Source organism: Delphinapterus leucas, chromosome 21, assembly GCF_059928025.1.
Source record: "Delphinapterus leucas isolate spDelLeu-1000000601 "Yukka" chromosome 21, BTC_Dleu_Yukka2, whole genome shotgun sequence".
In the NCBI taxonomy this organism is placed as follows: domain Eukaryota; kingdom Metazoa; phylum Chordata; class Mammalia; order Artiodactyla; family Monodontidae; genus Delphinapterus; species Delphinapterus leucas.
Window position 1 is genome coordinate 12,105,455 of NC_143149.1, and position 24,730 is coordinate 12,130,184.

Genomic DNA, 24,730 nt, shown 5'->3' on the forward strand with positions numbered 1-24,730 from the left:
GAAAAGGAATTGCCATTTGACCTCGCAGAAAATAAATTGAACGGGAGGGGATTGTGTTTTAAGTAAACCTGGTAGTTAAACGCAATCCTCCGCTCCCTCCACTTTTTCTTCAGAACAAACTGGATTTCATTTCACCTGGTCTGAGGAGAGTCTAAGTCATTGGCAAATGTTACTGGCCCATGTATGAAAGTTGAGCAAAATGAAAGTATAATATGCAAATGAACCCAAGTCACCTAGGTAGCAGCAGAAATGCAACTTTGCATTTCTGTGCAGTGTGACTGCTTGCGACAGTCATGACTTTCTTTTGCTTGTTTTAAAACTCACAGTGACATAATTCTCTATAAAGCTTCAGTCCTACTTTGCGCTTTTTTCTCAAGCTTCTGTATAGCAATGACTGAGCATGGTATTACACCCAACATACCCCAGGGATCATCCTGGGAGACCCAGTCACAACTTACCCACGGCAAGGAGTGAGAACTCCTGCTTCTGACTTCCTGAGAATGATGGAAATGTGGGTCCTGGCAGCCCCTCCCAGATTTTATCTTGCCTGAACTCAGCAAGATAGTGATCACATGTTCAGCTGGAAATGGAGCTTCAAGAAATGGAAGCCGGGGAAGGGACACAGCACACTGGCCCCAGTGCTACCCCAAGCCCTCCGCTTGCTCAAAGGAACCTCCAGCCTCTGGTGTTGGCTGCACACACACCCCCTCGTGACCTCCCAGCCTCTTTGGAGGCTCCATTTTGGGGCCTGACCTGACCTGGCCTGGTTCCTTGTCTCCTGCTTGGCATATTTACCAAGTTTTCCATATCTTAAAATCTAGTTCTGGGCTTCCCTGGTGGCGCAGTGGTTGAGAGTCCGCCTGCTGTTGCAGGGGACGCGGGTTTGTGCCCCGGTCCGGGAAGATCCCACATGCCGCGGAGCGGCTGGGCCCGTGAGCTGTGGCCGCTGAGCCTGCGCGTCCGGAGCCTGTGCTCCGCAACGGGAGAGGCCACAGCAGTGAGAGGCCCACGTACCGCAAAAAAAAAAAAAAAAAAAAAAAAAAAAAAAATCTAGTTCTGCTGCAAATAGCCGGGCTCTCTGGCTTAAGCCCAAGAATGCCTCTCACCCACCCACACAGCTGCTCAGTGACCTAAATGCACCCGAGTTTTAGATGCCGGAGAGGGAAGGAGTTAGTTGGAAGCCTGTGTTAATCAGCCTCTCCCGGGACTTTCCTGGTGGTCTAGTGGGTAAGACTCTGCGCTCCTAACGCAGGGGGCCCAGGTTCGATCCCTGGTTGGGGAACTAGATCCCACATGCCGCAACTGAGAAGTCCACATGCTGCAACTAAGACCTGGTGCAACCAAAATAAATAAATTAAAAAAAATAAATCTTAAAAAAAAATCAGTCTCTCCCAATGCAACAGAGGTGAAGAGCCACGGGCATTTAGCCCTTTTTCATTGTTCACATCTCAATTAAAGTAGTTGCCACTTTCATAAATAGTGATACTATTTCCTGAGGGCTTCTCAGTAGCGTGGCATTATATTAAATCCACCCAGGACTTTTCGCAGCATAGAGGATGTGAAACTTCTGGTCTCGATGAGCATATAATAAAAAGCAAGACATGGCAATTAATAGCAACTATTTATGGAGTGCAGATAGAGGCAGAAGGGCGTGTGTGCGTAAGAGAAATTAATGCTTGCAAAAGGAAGACAATTATATCAGGAAAACGTGCCTACTTGGTGTAAAAAGGCCACTGCGGTTCTCGGCACTGAGCCACGCTCACCCTGCAAGCCTTGGTGCTTCGTATATTTATGTCTTTCGTTACCTTCATGATTGCAGGGAGCCAGTCCACTGCCTGCCATCATTCTCCCCTTTATAGAATAGCCATAGGCGGTACAGTGTCGCTCAAGGTCATGGGCTCAAGACTGGGCTGGGTCTGGAGGGAGACGGTCATCACCCCCACAGTTGCTTGGCCGCGTTTGTGAGGTTAATTAGCGGCTTCAGCTGATCACCTGCAGCACAGGTGTCCAGCTTCATTGGCACGACGCCTGGCTTCCTCGTCCCCAGCCTCAAAGGAAAATGCCTGAGCTGGCTGGGCCTCGTGACTCTTAATTTCTATTACTTTTGAAGCACCATGAAAGAACACGGAAAAGAAGCTTAAACTCATTCTAATGACAATAACCCACCTATAACCACCACAACAACAGCAGGAACTCTGCTCCGTACTTTGAAAGCAGGCCATCGGGCGAGGCCTCTCGGAAACACTGAGAAATGCTTCTGCTGTTGTGTTCGCCTCTCTTCCCTTCACTCAGATAATTCCTCTTGCCCCAGATGGAAGCCCCAGCTTGCTTGAAGCTCCCTGAAACTTCTTCCTCCCCTCCCCTCCTTTTCACCCTCCTGGAAGGGACACATTAAATTACCACGGCCTTTCTTTCATCTGCAAGCTTGACCACCACTGAGGGAAGCAGCCCTAAGTCTGGGGTGGAGAAAGGTGTGATCCATGCCATAACTTTCTGGGCTTCACTTTACTGACTGTCCCCACCCAGTCCTAACCTAAAAGGATGGAGAAGGAGAGAGGGGTAAAGGCAGGATCCTACGTGTGGCAGTTTGAAAACGTGGCCCCCAGTTCTCTGATATTCCTTCTATCACTAGGTGGCGTCTCTGTCCTCTACTCTCGAACTTGAGCCTGGCAAGTATTTAACCAATAGAATACAGCGGATGCAAGATAATCACTGTGTCAGTTTGGGGCCCAGGCCTTAAGAAACCGGTAACTTCCACTTCTTGTCTCTTGGGAACCAGCCAGCAGACTGGTTGAGAAAGGCCAGGCCGATGGTAGAGAGGCCCGTGGGGACAGGAACCAAGCCCCCAAGCTCTCAACCAACAGCCAACGCCAACTCTCCAGCTATGTGCGAAAGCCATCTTGTAAGTGGATCCTCAGCCCCCGACGTGCCCCAGCTGATACCTCGTGGAGCCGAGATGAGGCTTCTCCCATGCCCTCTTTCCTGTCCACATTGCAGACCTGATCTGCCGCATCAGTTTTGCAGACAGCAGTAAATAACTGGAGCTTCAGGGTTCCAGCCTTCCTTGGGGGAGCCCAGGGAGGGATGCTGACCCTCCCCAAGTGGCCCCCGGGTCAGCCTCTCACACGAGGATTAGGGGTCTGTGAAATGGGGTCCCAACTGCTAGCCCAGCACTGAACACCCTTCACACACTTTCCAACCCTCTCTCCCTTACAAGCCCCGCGGCATGTAGGGGATACATGTATCCTCTGAGCTTGGGAACCTATCCATTACTCAAGATCCTTAGCAAAGGTCCTTCTAACGGTAAAAATAAATGCGGATCAAGAACTCATCACCTGGGCTTCCCTGGTGGTGCAGTGGTTAAGAATCCGCCTGCCAATGCAGGGGATTCAATGCACGGGTTCAAGCCCTGGTCCGGGAAGATCCCATATGACGCGGAGCAACTAAGCCCGCGAGCCACAACTACTGAGCCCGCGAGCCACAGCTACTGAAGCCCGCGCACCTAGAGCCCGTGCTCCGCAACGAGAGAAGCCACCGCGATGAGAAGCCTGTGCACCGTAACCAAGAGTAGGCCCCGCTCGCCACAACTAGAGAAAGCCTGCGTGCAGCAAAGAAGACCCAACGCAGACAAAAATAAATAAAATAAATTAAAAAACAAAAAAACTCGTCACCTTGTCCAGCAGGCCCAAGTCTTTACCCCCTGCTGGAGTGGGGCCTTTTGTGGACTCCCTTCCACAGGTCTGCAGAGTGCTGCGCGCAAGTGGATCCCAGAAAGGGGGGGCGGATTGGGGGGGCAGGTCTAGGAGGGGTGGGGCCTGGGAGGGCGGAGCCTGGGAGGAAGCCCAAGGGAGGTAAGTCTCAGGAGCCAAGGGGGGACCCAAGGGGAGAAGGAGATAGGGGTGATCAGCATCAAACAAAAACTAAACATAAACTAAATCAGGGTGGATTTGAGTAAATAGGAGGGAGGAAGTCGAGGCCGTGCTCACAGCCAAATCCATCCCGCTTGTTGAGAAGGGGAAGCAAGCGATGGGCAATAGGTAGCTAAAGGGGCAGTGGAGGGCCGATAGGGACCCCTTGTTTCTAGCGTAGTTTGGTTTTGAAGAGGGAAATTGCTAAGCAAGTTTATTCAAGAGAGCAGACCAGGGGAAGAGTTGACTGCTAAGGCCTGGCTGCTCCCTGGGGAGGTGCAAGGGGGTGGTACCAGAACTCAAAATGTAGGGGAAGCCCATCGGCGGTGCCGGAGAGCAACGAGGAGATGCTGGGGCCCGAGGGCCTAACCAAGGGGGAAGGGCGTGCACGAGCCCACTCGGCTCTTTCCGTACAGGAGGGGCTGCGGGCCAGGAGCTGGAAGGGTGGAGTCCGGCACCGGCCTTGACGTTGCGTTTGCACACTCTGACGCCGATGGTCTTTTACAGACCAATAAAAATAGCATTTTCCAAGTAAAAACATCATTTCTAAATATGCTTTTATTCCTTCTTTATAGAAGAGGGAGAAAACCGCGACTGTCCACACTGAAAATGGCTTTGGGAGGAGGGTTGGCCTCACTCTTCTTCAGAGTCACCTCTGCATGTTGCCCACTTCGGACCCGCCATCCCGGCTCCTCGAGCACCACCCAGTGGACTCAGGGAGGAACATCCCGCGAGCTCAGCGCGGCTCGGGCTAAAACAGCCCTTTCCGAAGGCGTTTTTCCTGCCAAAGAAAACCGCCGTGTGTCACAACTACTGGAAAAGCAATCCTGAGAAACAAAGCCCTGATTTTTTTTATAGCAGCAGTGGAAACCGGACCCCACTTCCTTCCTCCAGGATTAGGGCCTCATTGATGCTTGGTGGAATCGGTCATTTTGTTTCGCCATCCGTACTCAGAGAGTGAGAGAGGAGAATTACTTTCGCTCTCCCAGAGATCTTATCAAAGGTTTTTCTGTTCGGATTACCAAACTGTTACAAAGAACTCTCTTATAGATGTTTCTTTGACTTTTCTTTAAGGTTTTGTTTTTTAATAACATTGAGCCAGAATTTCCCTTCCCTGCGTGGTTAACAGCAAGTGGGTTTGGGGGCGTGTAGTGGGTGACACTTGAGTGTCTTTCTGTGCCCTCCTGTAGGGGAAACAGCGTCCCTGTTCTCCACCAAGGCACCTTGCCTTCTAGCTGGGGTGACCAAGTGGATCTATACAGTGAGTGCTATGAAATGAATTCAATTTCTCATAAAGGAATTCAGGAGAAACCACTTCAAAATAAAGGTTTAGCCAAATTCAAAACTGAAAAGTCCATAATCAATTATTATGCAAAGTAGGATGGAGGGGGGCAGTCCCTTCCAGGTGGTTCCCAGCACCACCTGAATAGCTGTGAGTAATTGAGTTATTTAGCCCTTTAAGGCTTGATGTCCTCTGCAAAATGGTGATGACAGTAATACCAACTTCGTACGATTATTGTGAGTTTTAATGAGATAATATATAGCTAATGGTTATGAATTTTACTCTAAAACAAGTAGCAAAAATTTTAAAAATGCCACATTTTGAAGTTTCTAAGTCATATTAAGTCAACTTGCCTGTGTGATGAGAAATTCAATCTCAGTCATGTTTGGGTCTCCTCCCATCTCTAGGGTCACATGAGAACCGCTGGCGTATCTGTAGTGTCCAAAAAACCAAAGTTGGGCCTCCAGCCCTTGTCCATCAGGGGGTCACTGCCAAGATGCACTTTGTGCCCAAGCCAGCCTGGTCCCTAAAGACCGTCATTCACCCCTCTGAATGTAGGGTCTGGCCTCCTTAGGGACTCCTCTGAAGGGTTCAGAATATGCCACCCCAAAATATGACACTATTTTGAGCAGAAGGAAGTTGAGAATCAACAAATACAGGAAGAGTCCTCTGCCCTCCTCTTAACTGCCCAAAAGCAGGGCGTAGATTTCCCTTTGTGATGGTGGCATAAATGTCCCCCCTCTCCTGTACCAGGGTGAGGAGAGCAACCTTCATCACAGGAGACAGAGGGCCAGCACCATGAGTGTGCATAACAAGCTTACTAAAAAAACCCTTATCTTCCATTTCTTTCCTAGTTCACCTTCCCACAACTTATTATCCCTCAAAGCCCAAATCCCTTTCTTTTGGCTAGTCACCTCACAATTTATCTCCCTTTGTTAAAATGGTATATAAGCCCCCAAATCTAACCACTTCTTTGGGTTTTTTTTACTTCTTTTCTGTGAAGCCTTGGACACGTAAAATTGGAAATAGTGTTTCAGCTGTATGCATTTTCTCCTGTTAACCTATCTTCTGTCAGCTTAATTCACAGGCCTGAGTCACTGAATCTAAGAGGGTAGGGGAAAAGGGTTTTTGGTTTTTTTCCCCTCCCCTAGACCTCACAGCCAAGTACTCTGAGTTCCTTCCTCTTCCTCAAGGGGGTTGGGGTGGGGGTGATGGGGCAGTTGCTTGCATCTCTATTACTCACAGAATCCACTCAAATCTCTATTCCATTGCCAGCCCAGGGGGAATTTCCCCAAGTCTCTTGTCACTCTGCCACCTTCCACCTCCTCCCTTCCAAAGACTTCAAATTCTGTCCTCTGTCTCTAAAGAAATATCTCCCACAATCTCCAACCTGGGGCAAGAGACCCAAAACCTGGGGTGGCAAAGGGGGGAAAAAAACAACAGGGAGAACAGCAACGCGATGGTAATGACTGTCCTTGATGCTAGAGGCTGGATTTGGGACCACATAATTATTGTCGCTAATACTGTAGTATTGCTTTGGGTGTGGCTCATTCACGCATTTCTTTTGTTTTACCCACATAGGAGCCCTGCTGGTCTGGATATGGGCCCTGGGGAGCAGAGGGTATCTATTTGTGCGTTTCTATTTTTTCAGTCCATAGAGAGATAAATCAGTTCAAACAGAGTGGTGTTTAAGTGACTGCTCCTGGGAAGCCCTCCCTGCAGACTTTCTTTTTTGCTCAAGTGGAAGAGAACTGAGTCGGGTCAGGACCCAGAGGCACTCCTGGGCTCCGGCTCGGCGTGGCTCCCTGCTGGCTTCTCCACGGGGGGCAGTTCAGTTACATCCTTAGGTGTCTCACCTGCGTCGGGAGGCGGGGGGAGCCAAAAGAGGTCACAGATATTCAGCGGACACATTCTGAAAAGAAACTCTCTGAAGAGGTCTTTCTGTTTCGGGTAACACCGTGTGCAGGGAAATGTCAACTCCCGAAAGTGCCAGATCACAAAATAGCTACACCGCAGCCTGATGCGCCGGCAGTGGCGGGAACTCGGAGACCGCGCAACTTTCCGCCCTCACGCGTGCCTTTCTCCACGGAGCCACGGCGGGTTGAGGCACGTCTCCCGTCCCCTCCAGCCTCCTGCCACGCACTGTGGAGGATGGCGGTGGACTCATCCGGCATCTCTCTGCCCATCTCTGGCTCCCTCCACTTCCTCTCCTCTCCCCTCCCTCTCCCCCCAGCAGTCCCCACCCTTCTGAAAGGTCTCCTGCGTGAGAATCATGGTTCCCATGGCTTCCATGAAAGAGGAAAATGCTAAGTATTTTTGATCACTACTGAGAGACCACAGTTGACTAGGAAAAGATCCAGCACTGACAAGACACATCTAGGAATTTCGCCATCAGCCTCTGTGAACCTCACAAATACTCGTTTAACCTGCTAGGTAAATTGGCAGTAAAATTCTCATTGTACTAAGGAAGTGGTGAAGTTAATAGGCTGTAAGCCAGAATAACGTGGGGCCGTTTTTACTGCAGAGCATGCTAGCACCTCCGATTGCACTGTGAACGGCTGAGTTATCAGCCCCCCTCACGACAGGAATAGCGTTGCTCTTGACTCACGTGGCATTCCCGCACTGAGATGGAGCCTGGCACAAAGTAGGTGCTCAATAAATATCACTGTAATAAGTCTAAAACTCAGTCTATAAAATGAAAATCAAGAGGCTACAGTTAATCTGATTGAAATCATCTAGACTCTGATGAATACTTTTTTCATGTCCATGGTTCAGGAATAGGTCTGGAAACTTCTTCCCTGGTGCCCTAAAGCAGAGATCCCAGAGAGGGATCAGGAAGGATCTATATAATATTCTGTAAGGAAATATAATAATTGTTATAAAAAGATTTTATCACGTTGGCTAAGATGTGGAGGAAAGGAAGTCCTCTGATAAGAGGGCTTCCCACAGGAGAATTATCTTGCGCCATTTGCAACTCACTACTATCATCCTTTCTTTAAAATCTTTTCTGGCATTCGGTGATCTTACTGTGCATATGGCTGTGACTCCCACTTTTTTGAGTGTAAATTCTTTATTTACTGATTTTGTTATTTCTCTTACATGATATTGACCCTGCTCAGATGTTTTATTATTCTTAGGGGGGACGCGTGACTCAGACCTGTACAATCAGAATATTTCATATCCCTGGCTACACTGTTTATTTGAGGGATAAATACGTGACTCAACAGAACTAATGGATTCCCAACAGAACCTCAGGACAATGACAGAAACTATCAGGAAAGATAAGCTCCCTTTTCAAAGCAGTTGCTGAGATATGGAGTATGTATATGCTATGGGCTGCTGGGAACCATCTTGCCATTATGTAAGAAGAGTTTATCTGAGATTGAGGCGAACGCAGAGAAAGCAAAGTCTAGAGATGCAAAGAAACAGGATTCCTGATTATATTGTTTGAGTACCTGGATCCCCAAAGTCTACTCCCTGGATTATCAGTAATATAGCCAATAAATTCCCCTTCTTTTTTATTTTTAAGCAGAAGCCATTTAAAATCATAATTTGTTTGTCACTTGCAACTGAAATTAATCAACCTAGAATTTGTGAACCTGTACAGAAAGCCCATGGTTCCTTACTTCTTCACATCAGTAGATGCCCAAGGGGTCTTTCTAAAATTGAGCCTACTGCTTGCCACAGGAAAAGAAGGTAGAGTGTTATCATATCTTATCTGACTTTCATTTTATATGCTGATTTTTAGACACTAACCCCCATGAAAGATGTAACTTCACAATCCTATTTAATTCTCACAGCAGCAAACACATTTATTAACATTTATTAATGTTAAGGCTTAATGTAAAAACAAAATGGCACAAACCCTGCAGGTAAGTAGGGACCATGGTGGCTGGGGGCACTTCAGCATTCCTCTCTTTCTCTCTCCTTGTGGAACTTTTTGGATCCCCCTAAGGTCTGTGAGAGACAAGGGGTGTGTGTGTGTGTGTGTGTGTTGGGGGAGGAGGAGGGAGTTGTATAGTTAATTACTAGAGCTATAAAAGGCCTTCTCTAAGTTCATTTCTTCTCTTATAAAGGCCAACCCACGATGGGCACTAGTGGGCTGTCTTCTCCCAAAGGTCCAGGCAGAGCCAACACTTCCTCCTCCCCGCTCAGCCCCGCCCTCATTGGTTTTCACAGGTTCCCTTCTCACCTTTTCTCTCTGAATTCTCCCTCCCTCCAGTCTGAGAATTTGTCTGCATATGGTGAGAAGGCTTTTTTTTTTTTTTTCCTAGTAGAATATATGCTATCATTCTTAACTTTGTGGTCCGTGGTCTATTCCCCGAATCTTCATATGCAAAGTCAACCTTTTAAGAAAGAAAAGAAAAAAAAAAAAAAAAGACATGCATCTTTTCAGTAAAGCAGCTGGCTTTTGCAAATAACAAATACTCCAGCTTTCAGACTGTAATGCTTTTATTATAACTTTAACAATTAATTTTGAAATCCAGGCTCTATTTGCACCCCCTTCAAGGCAGTGAAGCCCATGGGTGGAAGGCTACAGGGCAAAAAGAAAAACAGTGAGAAAATTCTTGGATTAAAATGTACAAATATCATCTAGGTACATAATCTTAGATTCTTTTACTTGCGACCTCCCCCTTCTCTCGCCAAAGAATTCATGAAAGGAAAAACCATGAAGTTTCTCCAGTCTTTTAAAGTGCCAGGTTTAGGACATGGAAGCAACCTAAGGGTCCATCGACAGATGAATGAATAAAGAAGATGTGGTACATATATACAATGGAATATTTATTACTCAGCCATAAAAAGGAATGAAATTGAGTTATTTGTAGTGAGGTGGATGGACCTAGAGTCTGTCCTACAGAGTGAAGTAAGTCAGAAAGAGAAAAACGAATACCATATGCTAACACATATATATGGAATCTAAAAAAAATGGTTCTGAAAAACCTAGGGGCAGGACAGGAATAAAGACACAGATGTAGAGAATGGACTTGAGGACACGGGGACGGGGAAGGGTAAGCTGGGACGAAGTGAGAGAGTGGCATGGACATATATACACTACCAAATGTAAAATAGATAGCTAGTGGGAAGCAGCCACATAGCACAGGGAGATCAGCTCGGTGCTTTGTGACCACTTAGAGGGGTGGGATAGGGAGGGTGGGAGGGAGATGCAAGAGGGAGGGGATATGGGGATATTTGTATACATATAGCTCATTCACTTTGTTATACAGCAGAAACTAACACAACATTGTAAAGCAATTATACTTCAATAAAGATATTAAAAAATAAATAAATAAAGTGCCAGGTTTCCACTTCTTTTCACCCCTCTAAAGTTTCGGGGAAAAAGAGGAAAGAAGAGCAAAATTAGAAGCAAAATCGTAAGCTTAAAAAATTTCTGTGCCTCTGTTTTTATGCACTTTCATTGGGCACGACAGGAAAATGGGCTCTACTATTTTCACACAATAGTTGAATTTTGCTTGTTCCAGCATGTATATAAATTACCTGGCTTTTTGTTAATCCCATCTAAGTGACCATTCCTTTTTTACCTTGTTTGATTATTGATTTATTTTAAAATCACAATCCACATTTATGAGAGGAAAATTTCTTTTTATTTCGTAGTTTATCATTCTTGTTACTTATATAAGTGACAAGAATGATAAATTATAAGTATCACTTATTTTAATTTATTATTAAATTTTATTAATCATAAAATACCCAAATACCTAATATTGGAAACATAACAATAAGCAAGCCAGCAGCTATGCTTTAAGTCTGGACATTCTAAAATGGAAAAAATGCAAAGAAAAATATAGCTCTAAGAGGTGAAGTTTAGGGGCGTGGAGACAAATGCACTTTTCCAAGCCGCCTCCTGGGTATCCGTCCAGCTAGGGGTTACAGTATGTTAATTTAAGGAAATACGACGGAGACCGAAGGTACTGGCGCAGCGTTTATGTTACCGACCAAATATCCACCCTAGAGGAAGGAGTACTGCCCGGGTTGAACTGCGGAAACCAAACCCAAGTCTGCGGGGTCAGGAGTAGTTTCAAAGACTGGGCTCCACAAAGCAATATCAAACTGGATTAAACGTTATCATTTACCTTTATTATTAGTATAATACTTATAAGCTAATATACACCTGCACATTCCTAAATGCCCCGAGACTGGACGGCCTCAGAATGCCTCGCTTGTCTACATTCGATTTTCTGCATAATCAGAAAAAATGGAGGCGAGCTTTGTTTACTTTGGCCCCGCTCGAAACCAGCGTCCTCGGGCCGGGGCGCCCAGACCTCGCGGCCGGATGGCGACTCGAGTCCGCGGGAACGCGCGCGGCACGCGAGGACTCGGCCTACCCCACCCGGCTGCCCCGGAGCCCGCTGTCCACCGCCGACCCCCGGAGCAGCGGGCCCGGCGCGGGAGCGCGTGGCGTCACAAAGCCCAGTCGGAACGCTGGGGCCGGCGCCGAAGCCGAGGGCGCCCGGCACGAACACACTAGCGGCCCTCCCTGGCGGAACGGCAGGCGCGCGAACCCTTTATCTCGCTCCGCCTCCCCTACCCCCGCCGCAGGGGCCGCAGCGCCGCGGCGGCTCGGGCGCCGCAAAGCGTCCTGGGAGAGCCGGCTCGCGCCGGAAGGACGCGCGGGCGCTCGGCGGCGGCGAGGTTATAAAAGGGAAGGAGCCGGCGGCGGGCGGAAGTGGGCGGTTCAGCTGCTCCCGGCGCTGTTGTTTGGTGTTTGCGCTTCTCGAGGGGCGTTCTGTGGTGGGCCGCCGGTGCAGGCCGCAGTGACAGGGCCGCTCGCCCCGCAGCCCCCAGCCTCGGCGCAGCGTCCGATCGCGACCCGCAGGCCCAACATGGCGCAGGAGGTGTCGGAGTACCTGAGCCAGAACCCGCGGGTGGCCGCCTGGGTGGAGACGCTGCGCTCCGACGGCGAGACCGACAAACACTGGCGCCACCGCCGCGAGTTCCTGCTCCGCAACGCCGGGGACCTGGCCCCCGCCGGCGGCGCTGCCTCCGCTCACCCGGAGGAGGCCGCCGACGCCGAGAGCGGGACCCGCAGTCGGCAGCTGCAGCAGCTCATCTCCTTTTCCATGGCCTGGGCCAACCACGTCTTCCTCGGGTGCCGGTGAGTGAGCCGGCGTCCCTGAGCTGCTCTCGCGGTTTTGTCCGGAGCTTTCGGCGGAAGGGGAAGTGGTGGAAGCGCGGGAATCCGCGGGACAGGCTGCCCTCTAAGGGCGAGAAGGGCGTCTGTGCCATGGTTACCAGTCTGGAGGTGCCCCCGTTGGGTGGGGAGCTGGCGGTGGAGTTGTTTGTTGGCGATGAGCTCACAACGCTCTTGGGGGAGAGGGGCACTGAATCTAAATTAGGTTTGTAAGAAGGGATCCCGCCTCCCAGACCCCGGGCGTTTGTTTACGGCGTTCCAGGAAACAGAATGTTCCTGGCGGTTGATTCCGTTTCTTGATTACAACCAGGAAATGCAGTTCCTGTGGCCTGTTCTCGTACCCCAGAGGTGGCAGCTTAGCAAAAACACTTCTTAAAGTGTCTTTCCCTTCCTTTTTTCAGGTACCCTCAAAAAGTTATGGATAAAATACTTAGTATGGCTGAAGGCATCAAAGTGACAGATGCTCCAATCCATACAACAAGAGACGAACTGGTTGCCAAGGTGAAGAAAAGAGGGATATCGAGTAGCAATGGTTAGCAGATCATAGATGTGAACATACATAGGAGTTTAGAACTTAAATTTGATGTTATTAGGAATTATCGTTATTACTAAGTTTTTAACAAGTTAGAATTTATATAATGTTATTAATCAAATTGGAATGTTAAACCTAAATTATGTGTCTCTGTGTTTTAGGCTTTGAATTTGATAGTTTCCTTTGACTTCCGTGAGATTTTGAAGTGTGAAATATTGTCTATGCTGTTGATTTTTTAATATTAGAAATTATTGAGGGGACTTCCCTGGCGGTCCAGTAATTAAGACACCGCGCTTCCACTGCAGGGGGCACGGATTGGAGCCCTAGTCAGGGAACTAAGACCCACATGCCCTGTGGGGTGGCCAAAAAACAGAAAAAAAATAACAAAATTTTTTAAATGAAAAGATTATTGGTGTTATTCAGCGCTGTTTTAAGAAATTAATGAAGTTACTCCACACTTTTTAAAGAATCTACAAATCCTGAAATGTTTTCATCTTGTGCCTTTATTTCAATATGAGTATCTGTCCTGTAAATCTTCAGCTGATATGTATGAGGTAGGCTTAGTCACATACTTGTTTTCGTTTTTTTCAGAAGGGGTAGAAGAGCCAACAAAAAAACGAGCCATAGAAGGAAAAAACAGTTCTGCAGTTGAGCAAAAAGATCATGTGAGAATTCCTGCCAAAACAGAGCGTGCATCAGCTCAGCAGGAAAGTAGTTCAGCGTGTTCGGGATCAACTACCAAGTCAGAGAGTAGTGGGAACTCAGCTCGGAGCTCTGGCACCCTGAGCCAGAGCAGCTCCACAAGTGATGGAGAGCGCTCTGTTTCCAGCCAGAGCAGCAGCATTCCCTCTCAGGTAACAGCGGTAGGGTGTGGAAAAGCTTCTGAACCAGAAGCTCCAGATAAACACGGTTCAGCGTCGTTGGTTTCTTCGTTGTTGAAATCCAGTGTGAATAGTCATGTGACCCAGTCCGCTGATTCCAGACAACAAAGTGGATCCCCGAAAAAGAGTGCTTTGGAAGGCTCTTCAGTCTCGGCCTCTCAGAGCATCTCAGAGATTGAGGTGCCCTTGCTGGGCTCCTCAGGAAGCTCAGAAATAGAGTTGCCACTGTTGTCTTCTAAACCTAGTTCAGAGACAGCTTCCAGCGGGTTAACTTCCAAAGCTAGTTCAGAGGCAAGTGTTTCATCATCAGTTTCTAAAAACAGTTCCTCATCAGGCACATCTTTACTAACCCCCAAGAGCACCACCTCAGCAAACACGATGCTGACTTCCAAAAGCACTTCGCAGGTAGCTGCATCACTGTTAGCTCCCAAGAACAGCTCCCAGACCAGCGGCGCTCTGGTTTCCAAAAGCACTTCCATAGCAAGTGTGTCCCAGCTGGCTTCTAAGAGTAGCTCTCAGAGCAGCACGTCACAGCTGCCTTCTAAAAGTACTGCGCAGGCGACTGAGAGTTCTGTCAGATTCTCTTGTTGCAAGTTAACCAATGAAGATGTGAAACAGAAGCAGCCTTTTTTCAATAGACTGTACAAAACGGTGGCATGGAAGTTGGTGGCCGTTGGTGGCTTTAGTCCCAGCGTGAATCACGGAGAGCTCCTAAACGCAGCTGTCGAGGCTCTGAAAGCAACGCTGGATGTGGTTTTCGTCCCGCTAAAGGAACTGGCAGATCTGCCTCAAAACAAGAGCTCTCAAGAAAGTATTGTTTGTGAACTGAGATGTAAGTCTGTGTATTTGGGCACTGGCTGTGGAAAAAGCAAAGAAAACGCAAAAGCAGTTGCATCAAGAGAAGCCTTGAAGTTATTTCTCAAGAAAAAGGTGGTGGTAAAAATATGTAAAAGGAAATACAGAGGCAGTGAAATCGAAGACTTAGTACTCCTCGATGAAGAGTCAAGGCCTGTAAACTTGCCTCCAGCATTAAAACATCCTCAAGAATTACTGTAATGATGTCCAAAATGTCACTGTGTACAATATCTGGTATTTGAAGAGAAAAACTGGCTTACTTTTGTATAATATGAAACACAGGCTTTCACAAATTTTGTATTGCTTTTTTCCAGTTTTGCAGGAAATTTACATTCTAGTTCTCTTCACACAGTGGAAGTTGTAAATAATTTGTGAATGACAGTATACATTAAAAGGTTTATGCATTAGCAGCATACCAGTATGCTGTTTTATTTGCTGAAAAAAATACTGTCTTCTATTTTTAATGACACATTAGGTACGATGTGTAGTTCTGTAGTCTTAAAATTTTTGTACTACTTTGAATTTGGTGAAAATGTATTAAGTTGTCTACCATGCTTTTTTTTTTTCTAGCTGAATAAACCTTCACATCAAAGAAAAGGGGACCATAGTGTTTGTCTGAAAGTCTGTGAAGCTTAAGGTTTTAAGAATGTTGCCTATAATGTTGAACATGTCTGTTAAAGAATAAGAGAGAAAATAGTTGCCTCAGACTATTTTTATGAGAAGCTGTAAGCATTTTTTAGATATAAAGCAGTGTTAAATACTTAAGGTTATTTTATTCTGAAGTTGTTTGAAATTCACCATGATTTTGACCTCTGCAGATTCTTTAAGTGGGTTAATTTATGTTTTGAGGTAAAGTACAATTTACACTTTTTCTTAAAGACGTAAATGTGGGTTTCTATATTAAGCATATTTTGTGACTACTACTATTAACAGATTGATTTGTTTAGATATTAAATGCTTTAAGCTATTTTACCTTTTCAAGAAGTTGTGGTTTTTTTTTCGCCCCCGCCCCCGTAGTCAGAACCAATTCCTGCAAATAGGCTTCCTGCGAATTCCTGTCACCTGTCACTAGTCGTAAATTGCAACTAGGTAATTTTTCATAGCTGATACACAGCTTTTTATGGGTAGACAAGTTAACAGTTTGCAAATCTAGAACTGGGTGGGTTTTTTGTTTACAAAACCTCGTAGAAGAACACTGGGCAGAAGAAGAGAAGCCAAGCTCAGCTCTTTAATGAGCCTGTTCAGTTGAATTACATTTGTTGGTTAAGAAATGAAATCCTGCTTCTGTGTCTTAGGTGATTCGGACTGTATTATTCTTTGTGGCCTTTTTCTGGCTTTCTAGTTGCTGCACTTTGAGCAGTGATGGTGATAATGTACTGAGAAAAACCAGGAAGTGGCCTTGTGTGTGGCAGTTGTATTGGAGTAGGAAAATTGGACATAAGTAGTAAAATTTAAGTCATGAAGTTATTTCTATTTTATATTCTAGAAATAATAGGGGATACTTTATATACTTGAATTGAAATAATCAATTGTTTTTATTTCACTAGGTAACTTTTAAAAAAGTTTATTTTTGAGCATGTTAAATTGGATACCAAAGTTTAAAGTCCATATTATGTAAATGGGTTGCCTTTATATAATACATTGTGAGGAGAAATAACATGAGTGTTGTGAAAGCAGTTTTAATTACCGCAGTTTCCTCAGCCTTGGAATGTATATTTTGTGGGACAATGATTGCAAGAAAAGTAAGAATAAATTTCTGTAATGTATCTAATTAGGTGGTTTAGTAATTTCCTGAATTGGCTAAATTTCCTAAATTTCAAGTTAATATAAAAGTTACTGAAAATATTTTAAATTACAGTAAACTTCTTATATGGTAGAATTGCAGGAAGCTGCTTAATGCAAAAACAAACATCTAATTAACAAACGTTTTCTATAACTATTAAAAGCTTATAATCAGAATTTAAAGAACCCTTGATGTAAGAGAAATGCATATTTTACAATTCTTCAAAATAGTGTCGTGCAGAAGAAAACAAGCTTTGGAATCTTGAGATAGAATCTTGGCTCTTCCTCTTTAAGTAGGCATTTAACCCTTTAACTTTAACTGGAAATTTAACCCTTTATCTGTAAAATAGAAGAGCTGCCTCAGCTGTGAGGATCAAAGTACATACCACAGTTGAGGAATTGCTTATGTGTGTATTCTCATTTTCTCAGAACCTGATGAGTAACTATTGTCGTTTGGTCCATTTTTCAGATGAAACTGAAAAAGTAATTTGGTCAAAGATCAAATTCAAGCCCATATCTGATTCCAGAGTCCAAGCTCTTACTATGTTTTATTGCTTATTACCTTTCTCAATTCTCTAAATGATGACATTTCTGAAAATCCCCCTCAGACTGGTTTCCTACTAGTTTTAAGTGACCGCATCATTCCAAAGGCTCATTTCCTTGAACTGAGTCACAGAAGGAGATCTAATGTTTGTACTGCTTCTCCTTAGTATCTGCATGTCTCGAATATTCTTGACTAGGGAATTATCCCATATGGGTGCAGTTGAAGTTTGTTAAAATAATTTGAAATCAAGTTTACCGAATAGGATATTGAGAGGAAATACTGACTTTTCTTCTAAATCAATGAGGTGAGATGATGACCTGAAACTAATTTTTCTCAATGGTGCTAAAATCCATAATTTTTTTTTTTTAATGGTAAAGTTAGAGAGTTGACTTTAAAGAATGGTATTGTTATGAGTTTTTAACCCGAATTTTTGGGGCCTGCCACTGCTGCCATTGGCTGGGATAATTGTCATGAGGATATGTATAATTCCAAGGCTTTTGGTATGTGTTATCAAAAGCATGCTCCATTTTAAATGAGGTAAAAAGGGGCCATCGTTTTCCCTGCCAAGTACAGCTTTTCTTGGTACGGATTTCTCCCTCCTTTTTGGATTCCTGAGCGATGGCAGTGAGGAGGTAACCAAAGCAAGCAGCAACTGGGAACCAGGTCAGTCTTAAATTTGTGTTGTTACTAGTTGAAGGGGAATTTGTAGGCTTTGTCTTAAAAAATGGTGCTGAAGCCCTATATCGACTCACTGCCTAGACACTGGCAAATCTATGGGTATCTCTTTAAGCACGACTTTAAAAAAAAAAAGTTTGGTTGATGATTAAAGAAATTCTTTGTAGCTTTCTACCGTTTAAACAAAAACAAATTCAGGGTTGTCAAGCCATTAATGTTCCTACTCCCTCTCTGCAAAAAAAAATTAATAGAAATTTCAGTGAATGTAGCTTAGTTGCTATTCAGCTAGAACATTCCTTTTTCCTTTTCTTCCCTTATTACCGGCTTTACCCTATCCACTTTTCTGTTCTGTTCTTTAGAAAGACTACTGAAGGAAGATCATTATCTAAAAATCCTAATTTTTAAAGTTCTCTTTATCTGTTCCTTTGTGGTTTATACAGCAAGAAAAGTAGTGTAGTTAGTGGACAAGGTCCCAAACTAAATTGACTAACTTGGAAGGGGGGGAAAAAGGTAATACTAAACAGGAAGGGTTAGATACAGGATATTCTTTTTAGTAAAAGCTAGAGATTTCATGTGCCAGTCCTTAACACAAAGCAAGCAAATACTTTTTGTGATCTTGAAACTCTCATGAGTAGAATCAGAATCCTCCTTGGAAGTCATTAGGAAAACCAAACTAACAGCATAAACAGTAAGTATATGGAGTTACAAAACTGTACTATGATATGAAGTGGAACTATTATACGTAATGTACATAAAACTTGAAGAGGAGTGTAAAGACAGATGCACAAAAGGATAATCACCTAGTGTTTTCCTTATGACTGTTTTCATGTTCGTCAGTTTACCAGGGCTCGGACATGGAAATGATAAAACCTGAACTCTGAATATGTGATCAGTGGTTTTCAAACTTTCTTTTAGTCATATTTCTTCAAAGAAAAATGGAGCCCTGTGTGTGTAAAACAGCGAGGAGCAGACCTACTTTGAAAGAGGGCAGCCATACCGCGTCGAATTCCTCTACCTTCCTTTCTCAATTCCTTGGCACCACCTTGGACTGGACAGAAGGGGGTATAGCAACTATGAGGCCTGGTGTAGATGCCAGCTTCCTTCTGCAACTGGTATTAGAGTGATGTAAGGCAGAAAGTTACCAATTTACTAAATGGAATTAATCTGTTTTAAAGTAAAATGCCATATTAGAATTTGCAATTAGTAGGGACTCAGGTCAGGCTTAAGGGACCATCACGTAAATTAACATTTAGATAACACCAAAAATAGCTACCATTTCTTACTTTTTGTGAATTGTAATTGCAGAAGTCCATATATAAATTATTAAATGCCCACATAATGATTACCTAGGTCAAAAAACAAAATAGCAGTGCAAGGACTCACCATGTGGGTAGCTGTCACTTATTGGGTGCCTACAATATACTGATGCTTTATGTACGTCTTACCTAAGCCTCCTTACCCTTAGGTGGGTTGGTATTGTTGATCCTATTTCACAAATGAGAAAACATGACCATTTTGACTTGTTTCTCTCAAATCACAGAACAAGTAAATGTTGACGTAGGGACTCAAATCCAGCGTTCTAATTTGGGGCACTGAATGTGGATGCCAATGAGACATGCTGGCCCATGATATTTGTTTATGTACTAGAAAATGGTGTAATCACACTTGGAAGAAAATTTGAGAAATTTTATTTAACAATTTAAATTAGGAAGTTTGTAAAGAAGTAAACTTTAAGGGAAGTTGCTCAAATATGGATCTGAAAAAATCGTTGGAAAATATTTTCTAGACACTATTTGTAGAATTTTAAAGGGACAATCTGCAGAGGCAGTGGTATAATCAGTGATGTAACCAATGGTTGAAACAAATTATGCACCTAATGAATCCTGTCTCATTACTCTTCACCATTTGTATATTATTACTTTTCTACACTAGCTGAGGAAAACAAAAAATGGTTCTCATGAAATAAAAACTCATAGAGGTCCACAGAGGCGTCTCTAGTTTGTCATACCTGTGTGGACTGTCATGGATTACTTAACGAGGGAGTTACACACATGCCCAATAACCTGCAATTTGGAAACCAATATGGGATAAAGTATGTGCACCTCTGTCCTCGTTTTTCATTTCAAAATATTGAATGCGATTAACAAGAGAAATATGATAAAGGTAAAATAAGAATACTATTCTGAAAATACTCATTCCTTTACCTGGAAATTCACATTCTCTGGCAGTCATTCTGCCATTATGGCTCATATAGGGAAGGAGAGAAGGATAATTTGACTTTAGGGAAGTCCACGCAGGGATAGCAAGGAAAGAAAAATGAACCATTCCAGCCCTAGCAGATTCTGCGGAGGGTAAAGCAGGGAAGCGGGCATTCCAGGCAAGTGGGTCCTGACCTCTCCTCGACAGCATGAACTTCGCGTGTGTCAGTATTGCAGTGGTGGGAGTAATGACAGTTCCCGTGTAATGAGCCTGCCTCATCTATCCCCTGACTGTAATCAAAGAATGCATCCTTCCTTAGGAGGGTCCGAGAGATTGAAACAAAGAGGGCTTGAAGAAAGAAATCCTGAAGAAATCGAGACCTTGAATCCAAAGCTGCTGAGCTGCACAGCACGGGGCAGCGTTCACGTGGAATTCCGTGGATGTCATTCAGTGCACTGATGTCCTTGGGGTTGCGGAACAAGATGGCCCTTTTTGGGATCCCTGCGATTGCTGTACGAGTAAACTTAGAAAAATCTTACTTTAAAAAAGTAATTTGAAATAAATACTGGTGGTAGCATAAAAGTTCTAACAAACTGTTATTGGTGGTACATATGCTAAAGGTACTTGATAAAGCTTGGGGCACTATTTATACTTGGTCAGGCATTACTTTGCCCAACACATTCTTCTAGGGGAGGAATTATTTCGAGACAATAGCCTAAAATCAAATCATACCAGGTGAAGCACGGCTGCTTGGGTTCTGGTAAAGATTTCTTTTTCTCTCTTCACAACCTTGGGGGAAATTCAGGAACTAAGCAGATGAAGACTAAACGTCAGCTCAAGTATGGAATAAAACAGGGTCGTCTGCGTTCTTTCCTTAATTACCCCAAGTTTTCTTCTGAACATTCTGTGTAAACCCAACGGCTCTTGCTCAGTTTCCCTTTGATATTTCTTTCTTTGCTTCATTTATTATTTTTTTTCTCAGTTGTTACCTTTTGCTCTTGTGAGCTAACAAATGAGTAAAGATTTAAGCTTTTTACTTTCTGAAACCATGGACGATAGCACATAGTCAGACATCCTGTAAATTTCAGTGTAATAATGGTTCCGGGAGAATCATGAAAGACAGCTGCTGACCCCTTTTTGATCTTTGTCAATATAAAGCAAGAGGGGAAAGGACTGGGAGATAGAAATAATATAAGGTCAGCTCAAGAATTTTTTGTAGACTTTGGTGGCTTTTCAGAATTCAAAATTCTATCCTTTCTTATTATAAGGGAATTTATGCTGCCGTATATCAAAGCAAAGCTTACCTACTGAGTCTTGGCCTAGAGCAGACAAACTAAAATGACAATAACAACATACTGATTTTCTATTGCCACTGTAACAAATTACCACAGATCTGGTGGCTTAAACAATACAAATCTGTAAGTTAGAAGTCCAGTGAGGTCCCCCGGGCTCACATCAAGGTGTTGGCTGCTCTGCTTACCCTCCGGAGGCTCTGAAGGAGAGTCTGCCTCCCGTGTCTTTTCCAGCTTCTAGAAGCGCTTGCATTCTTAGCTCACGGCCCTCTTCCTCCATCTGCAAAGCCGGTGAGGGTGGCTTGAGTCCTCAAGCCGCATTGCACCGACCCCGCTTCTGCTGTCACCTCTTTTTCTGACCCTGACTTCTCTGCCTCCCTTTCCCACTTACAGGGACCCTCGCGATTATACTGGGTTCACACAGATAGTCTCCCTATTTTAAGATCATCTGGTTAGATGGTCATCTGATCAACTTTTTTAACTCCATCTGCAATGTTAATTCTCCCTTGCCTTGTAACGTAATGTGTTCGCAGGTTCTAGGGAGTCCACAAAGAGGTGTGAATTCACCACCAACATTTATCTTAAGAATGTTGGCTTTCTAACTTCATAAATCACAAAGTGTTAACTGCCTTACTGCTGAGCAAGACAGTGTGTGGAAGGTGTTACAGCTTAAAAATGAGTTCTGCTGAGCAGCGCGATACATTGCTATAAGACGACTTACTGATTTTAAATGATGGCTGATCACAAGTGCTTCCTCAACCATTTAATCCCTAAAGTCTAATAAGGGAACCTATTTTTACTCCACGGATCCTTCAATAAGAGACTTTCTCTTAAGGGTCAAATAATAGAAGTAACATAGAAGCTGAGATGGCCAACAAGTTGACAGTTTTTCAAGGCCTCGTTTGGATCATAGTAGACAGAACGAATACAACTTTGCCCTAAAGAGGCTGGAGGGTGTGGAAATAGAGGAAAGTAAGTACTCGGTGGCTGACTTCACTTACCTACTGCCTGACTGGCCTCGCAAATGTTAAATGTCAGCTTCTCACTGCTGAGCAAAATACATCTTAAATTTATAGCTCTCAAGCATAATTGGACAAATAGAAGGCATGTATCACTATTAAAGCACTCAATTCTACATTCTTCATAGTCATATAAGTATATAATAAATAATCCTAGGCATTTGAAAAATCACACTGATTGACTTTAAACATCTAAAATGTCACTGCAAGTATCTAAAGGGGTAAAAGGGAAGAGTTCGTGAGGAACATGACATGTTCTGCTCCAGATAATACGTATACTTCTAAAATCAGAGTTATGTTTAAAGAAAGAAAAACAAATTTACAAATCCCAATTTTGTGTACTTCAAAGAAAAATATCTTTATTTGGAAAGAATATCTTTATTCCATTATTCTACCACTTTCAAAACATTTTTAGGGCACCTCTTTTGGAATTGCCTTTTGTTCCAGAAGCACATTCTTTGGAATTGCCTTAGCGATTTAGTGGTAGAAAATATTTGTATTTTGTCGATTTACTTGATTTTTACTTTTACTTGAGTTTATGGTACAAAGTGCACTTATCAGATGGGGCCTCAAATATCCTCATCAGGTCAGATGATTCACAAGCCCTCACTTAAGGGTTTAAAGCTGTAGGACCAGAACAAAGGTGAGTTACTTCTGTGTTTTCAGGAGTTGGCAATAGCTCTCCAACCAGCTAAAGAGGTTGTCCTGTGCTGGGCACCTTGACTGACATCTGAATTGAGACCAAGAGGCTGGGGGGGGAGGGGGGTGTATGGGGAAAGTACAATAAAGTTCTCAGTGCCTCAGGGATAATTCTCCAGAGGGATGTTTAACCACAAAATGGGAAAGATGTGCTGGTACAGACGTCCTGTAGAGTGACAATGTGAAAAATTAGCTACTGGGACTCCCCGGTAAGTTCTTCCCAGGGCCCACACTGTAAGACGATGGTCATTAAAGCCACCCAGTTACCCCGGTCCTGGAGCACACCCTCTCCCCGTTCTCAAAGTCTTTTCCTCCAACAAGACCCCAAACAATAATGCCCCAGAAAGAAAAATTATGCCCCTAATTTTTTGGTCATCACTGACTTCCTGGAGAAGCTTTTCTCATTAAAATAATCTCCAATGTTTTGTTCCATTCCAACAGTTAAGAGATGGCAATCACAAACACAGTACGTGCTCTAAAATCTGATGTAACCTGTAAAAAGAATAAATCATTCAATCAGTAAAATTGGTGAAATAGCCAAAAAAATGACTTGTGATATAACTCACAACCCATGGATGTCACACTCATGAAAAGGGCTGCTTCCTCAGGAGAGGAGAGAGCCAGCCTCATAAGATTATGCTTTTTTAGGCAAAGTCCATCTCCAGGGAGTCTGACAGCAGCCTACCTCTCTAGTCTTTTCCCACCTTCCTTAGTCTCCGTATTGCACATGACACTCTGCCACCAGGAGGCAGCATTAGGGCATTGATTTTTCAGGGAATAAACAAAAACACAGATAAACATCTTATTCGACAACATGTATTGGGTATTTTATGTGCCAAACACCTAAGGAGTTTACATTTACTAGAAAATGGAATGGTGCTAACAGGTATCAAAAGCAAAACTGCCTACTTCCAATTTTGCTGATAGCTTAGCTGAACAACATGATCTCTTCCAAATACCCAAGTCAACCTTTTAACAAACATTGTATTTTTCTATTATTTCTCACTTCCAGCCCCTCTTCCTGTGATTAGTCCCACCTGTGGATGGATGAGAGTTCAGAGAATGCTCTGATCAATTCTAAGTGAGGCAAAGAAATGGTCACTATTGGCCACTCCTTTCTTAAAATTACAGACAGCATGTCAGACTTTTCTCTTCCCAATGTCATTGTAGGAATTATTTGTTTGTTTTCCTCTGGGCCGCAAAGCCTGAATTATTTATTATCTGGTCCTTTACAGAAAAAGTTTGCTGATCCTTGATCTAACCTATCATCATCCTTCCTTGAACAAACTCAGAAGATTCCAGATGGTACCTGAAGAGTTTCTGTCTGCTTCTTCCAGCACCCTGGCCTCGCTTGCTTCCTTAAACACATCAAGTCCTTCCCCTCTTCGGGACTTTAATACTTGCTGCACCCTTTACCTGGAATGCCTTTAAAGGGTCGTTCTCATCCTTAGGTCTGATCTCAAATATCACTGACTAGAGTGAGTATCCCTCGCTCCCAGGAATCACAAATCCTTCTCTTTTTCCTTCATAATTATCTCGCCTATGTTTTGCTTAGTCATTGTTTCCTCCACTAGGATGGGAGCTTCCAGAGCCCAGGCACCTTACTGTCTTGTTCATCAGTGACTGGCACTTAGTAGGTGCTTGGTAATTTTTAAAATTGTAGTAAAATACACAGAACACAAAATGTATCATTTTAAGTGTACAGTTCACGGGCATTAAGTACATTCACATTGCTGTGCAACCATCACTACCATCCATCTCCAGGACTTTGTCATCCCCATGCCTCCTACCCCCAGCCCCTGGCAACCACCATATTCTACTTTCTGTCTAGGTACCTCCTATCAGTGGAACCATACGTGTCCTTTTGTAACTTGCTTATTTCACTTAGCATAATATCTTCAAAGTTTATCCA

General features: G+C 44.0%; 1 protein-coding gene, 1 non-coding gene and 1 pseudogene across 3 annotated transcripts in view; 2 read left to right on the forward strand and 1 right to left on the reverse strand.

The window, feature by feature from the left end:
* Positions 1-1,209: 1,209 nt before the first annotated feature.
* On the forward strand, positions 1,210-1,282 carry TRNAR-CCU (transfer RNA arginine (anticodon CCU)). Its single transcript has one exon. It is a non-coding gene; the product is annotated as a tRNA-Arg (tRNA).
* A 10,572-nt stretch (positions 1,283-11,854) lies between these two features.
* CDKN2AIP (CDKN2A interacting protein) lies at positions 11,855-15,592 on the forward strand. The gene is made up of 3 exons (XM_022570914.3): positions 11,855-12,304; positions 12,742-12,872; positions 13,464-15,592. The coding sequence occupies exons 1-3, from the start codon at positions 12,033-12,035 to the stop codon at positions 14,807-14,809; spliced, it is 1,749 nt and encodes a 582-aa protein (XP_022426622.1). The 5' UTR covers positions 11,855-12,032; the 3' UTR covers positions 14,810-15,592.
* Positions 15,048-24,730, reverse strand: part of LOC111173386 (uncharacterized) — a 33,585-nt pseudogene continuing 23,902 nt past the window's right edge. The window contains exon 4 of the transcript XR_016391111.1: positions 15,048-23,310. The product of XR_016391111.1 is annotated as an uncharacterized LOC111173386 (transcript). The remainder of the gene's footprint in view (positions 23,311-24,730) is intronic.

Coding starts and splice junctions, on each gene's coding strand:
- CDKN2AIP (XM_022570914.3), top strand. CDS start 12,033: ATGGCGCAGGAGGTGTCGGAGTACCTGAGCCAGAACCCGCGGGTGGCC. Junction 12,305..12,741: donor CACGTCTTCCTCGGGTGCCG/GTGAGTGAGCCG, acceptor TCCTTTTTTCAG/GTACCCTCAAAAAGTTATGG. Junction 12,873..13,463: donor AGGGATATCGAGTAGCAATG/GTTAGCAGATCA, acceptor CGTTTTTTTCAG/AAGGGGTAGAAGAGCCAACA.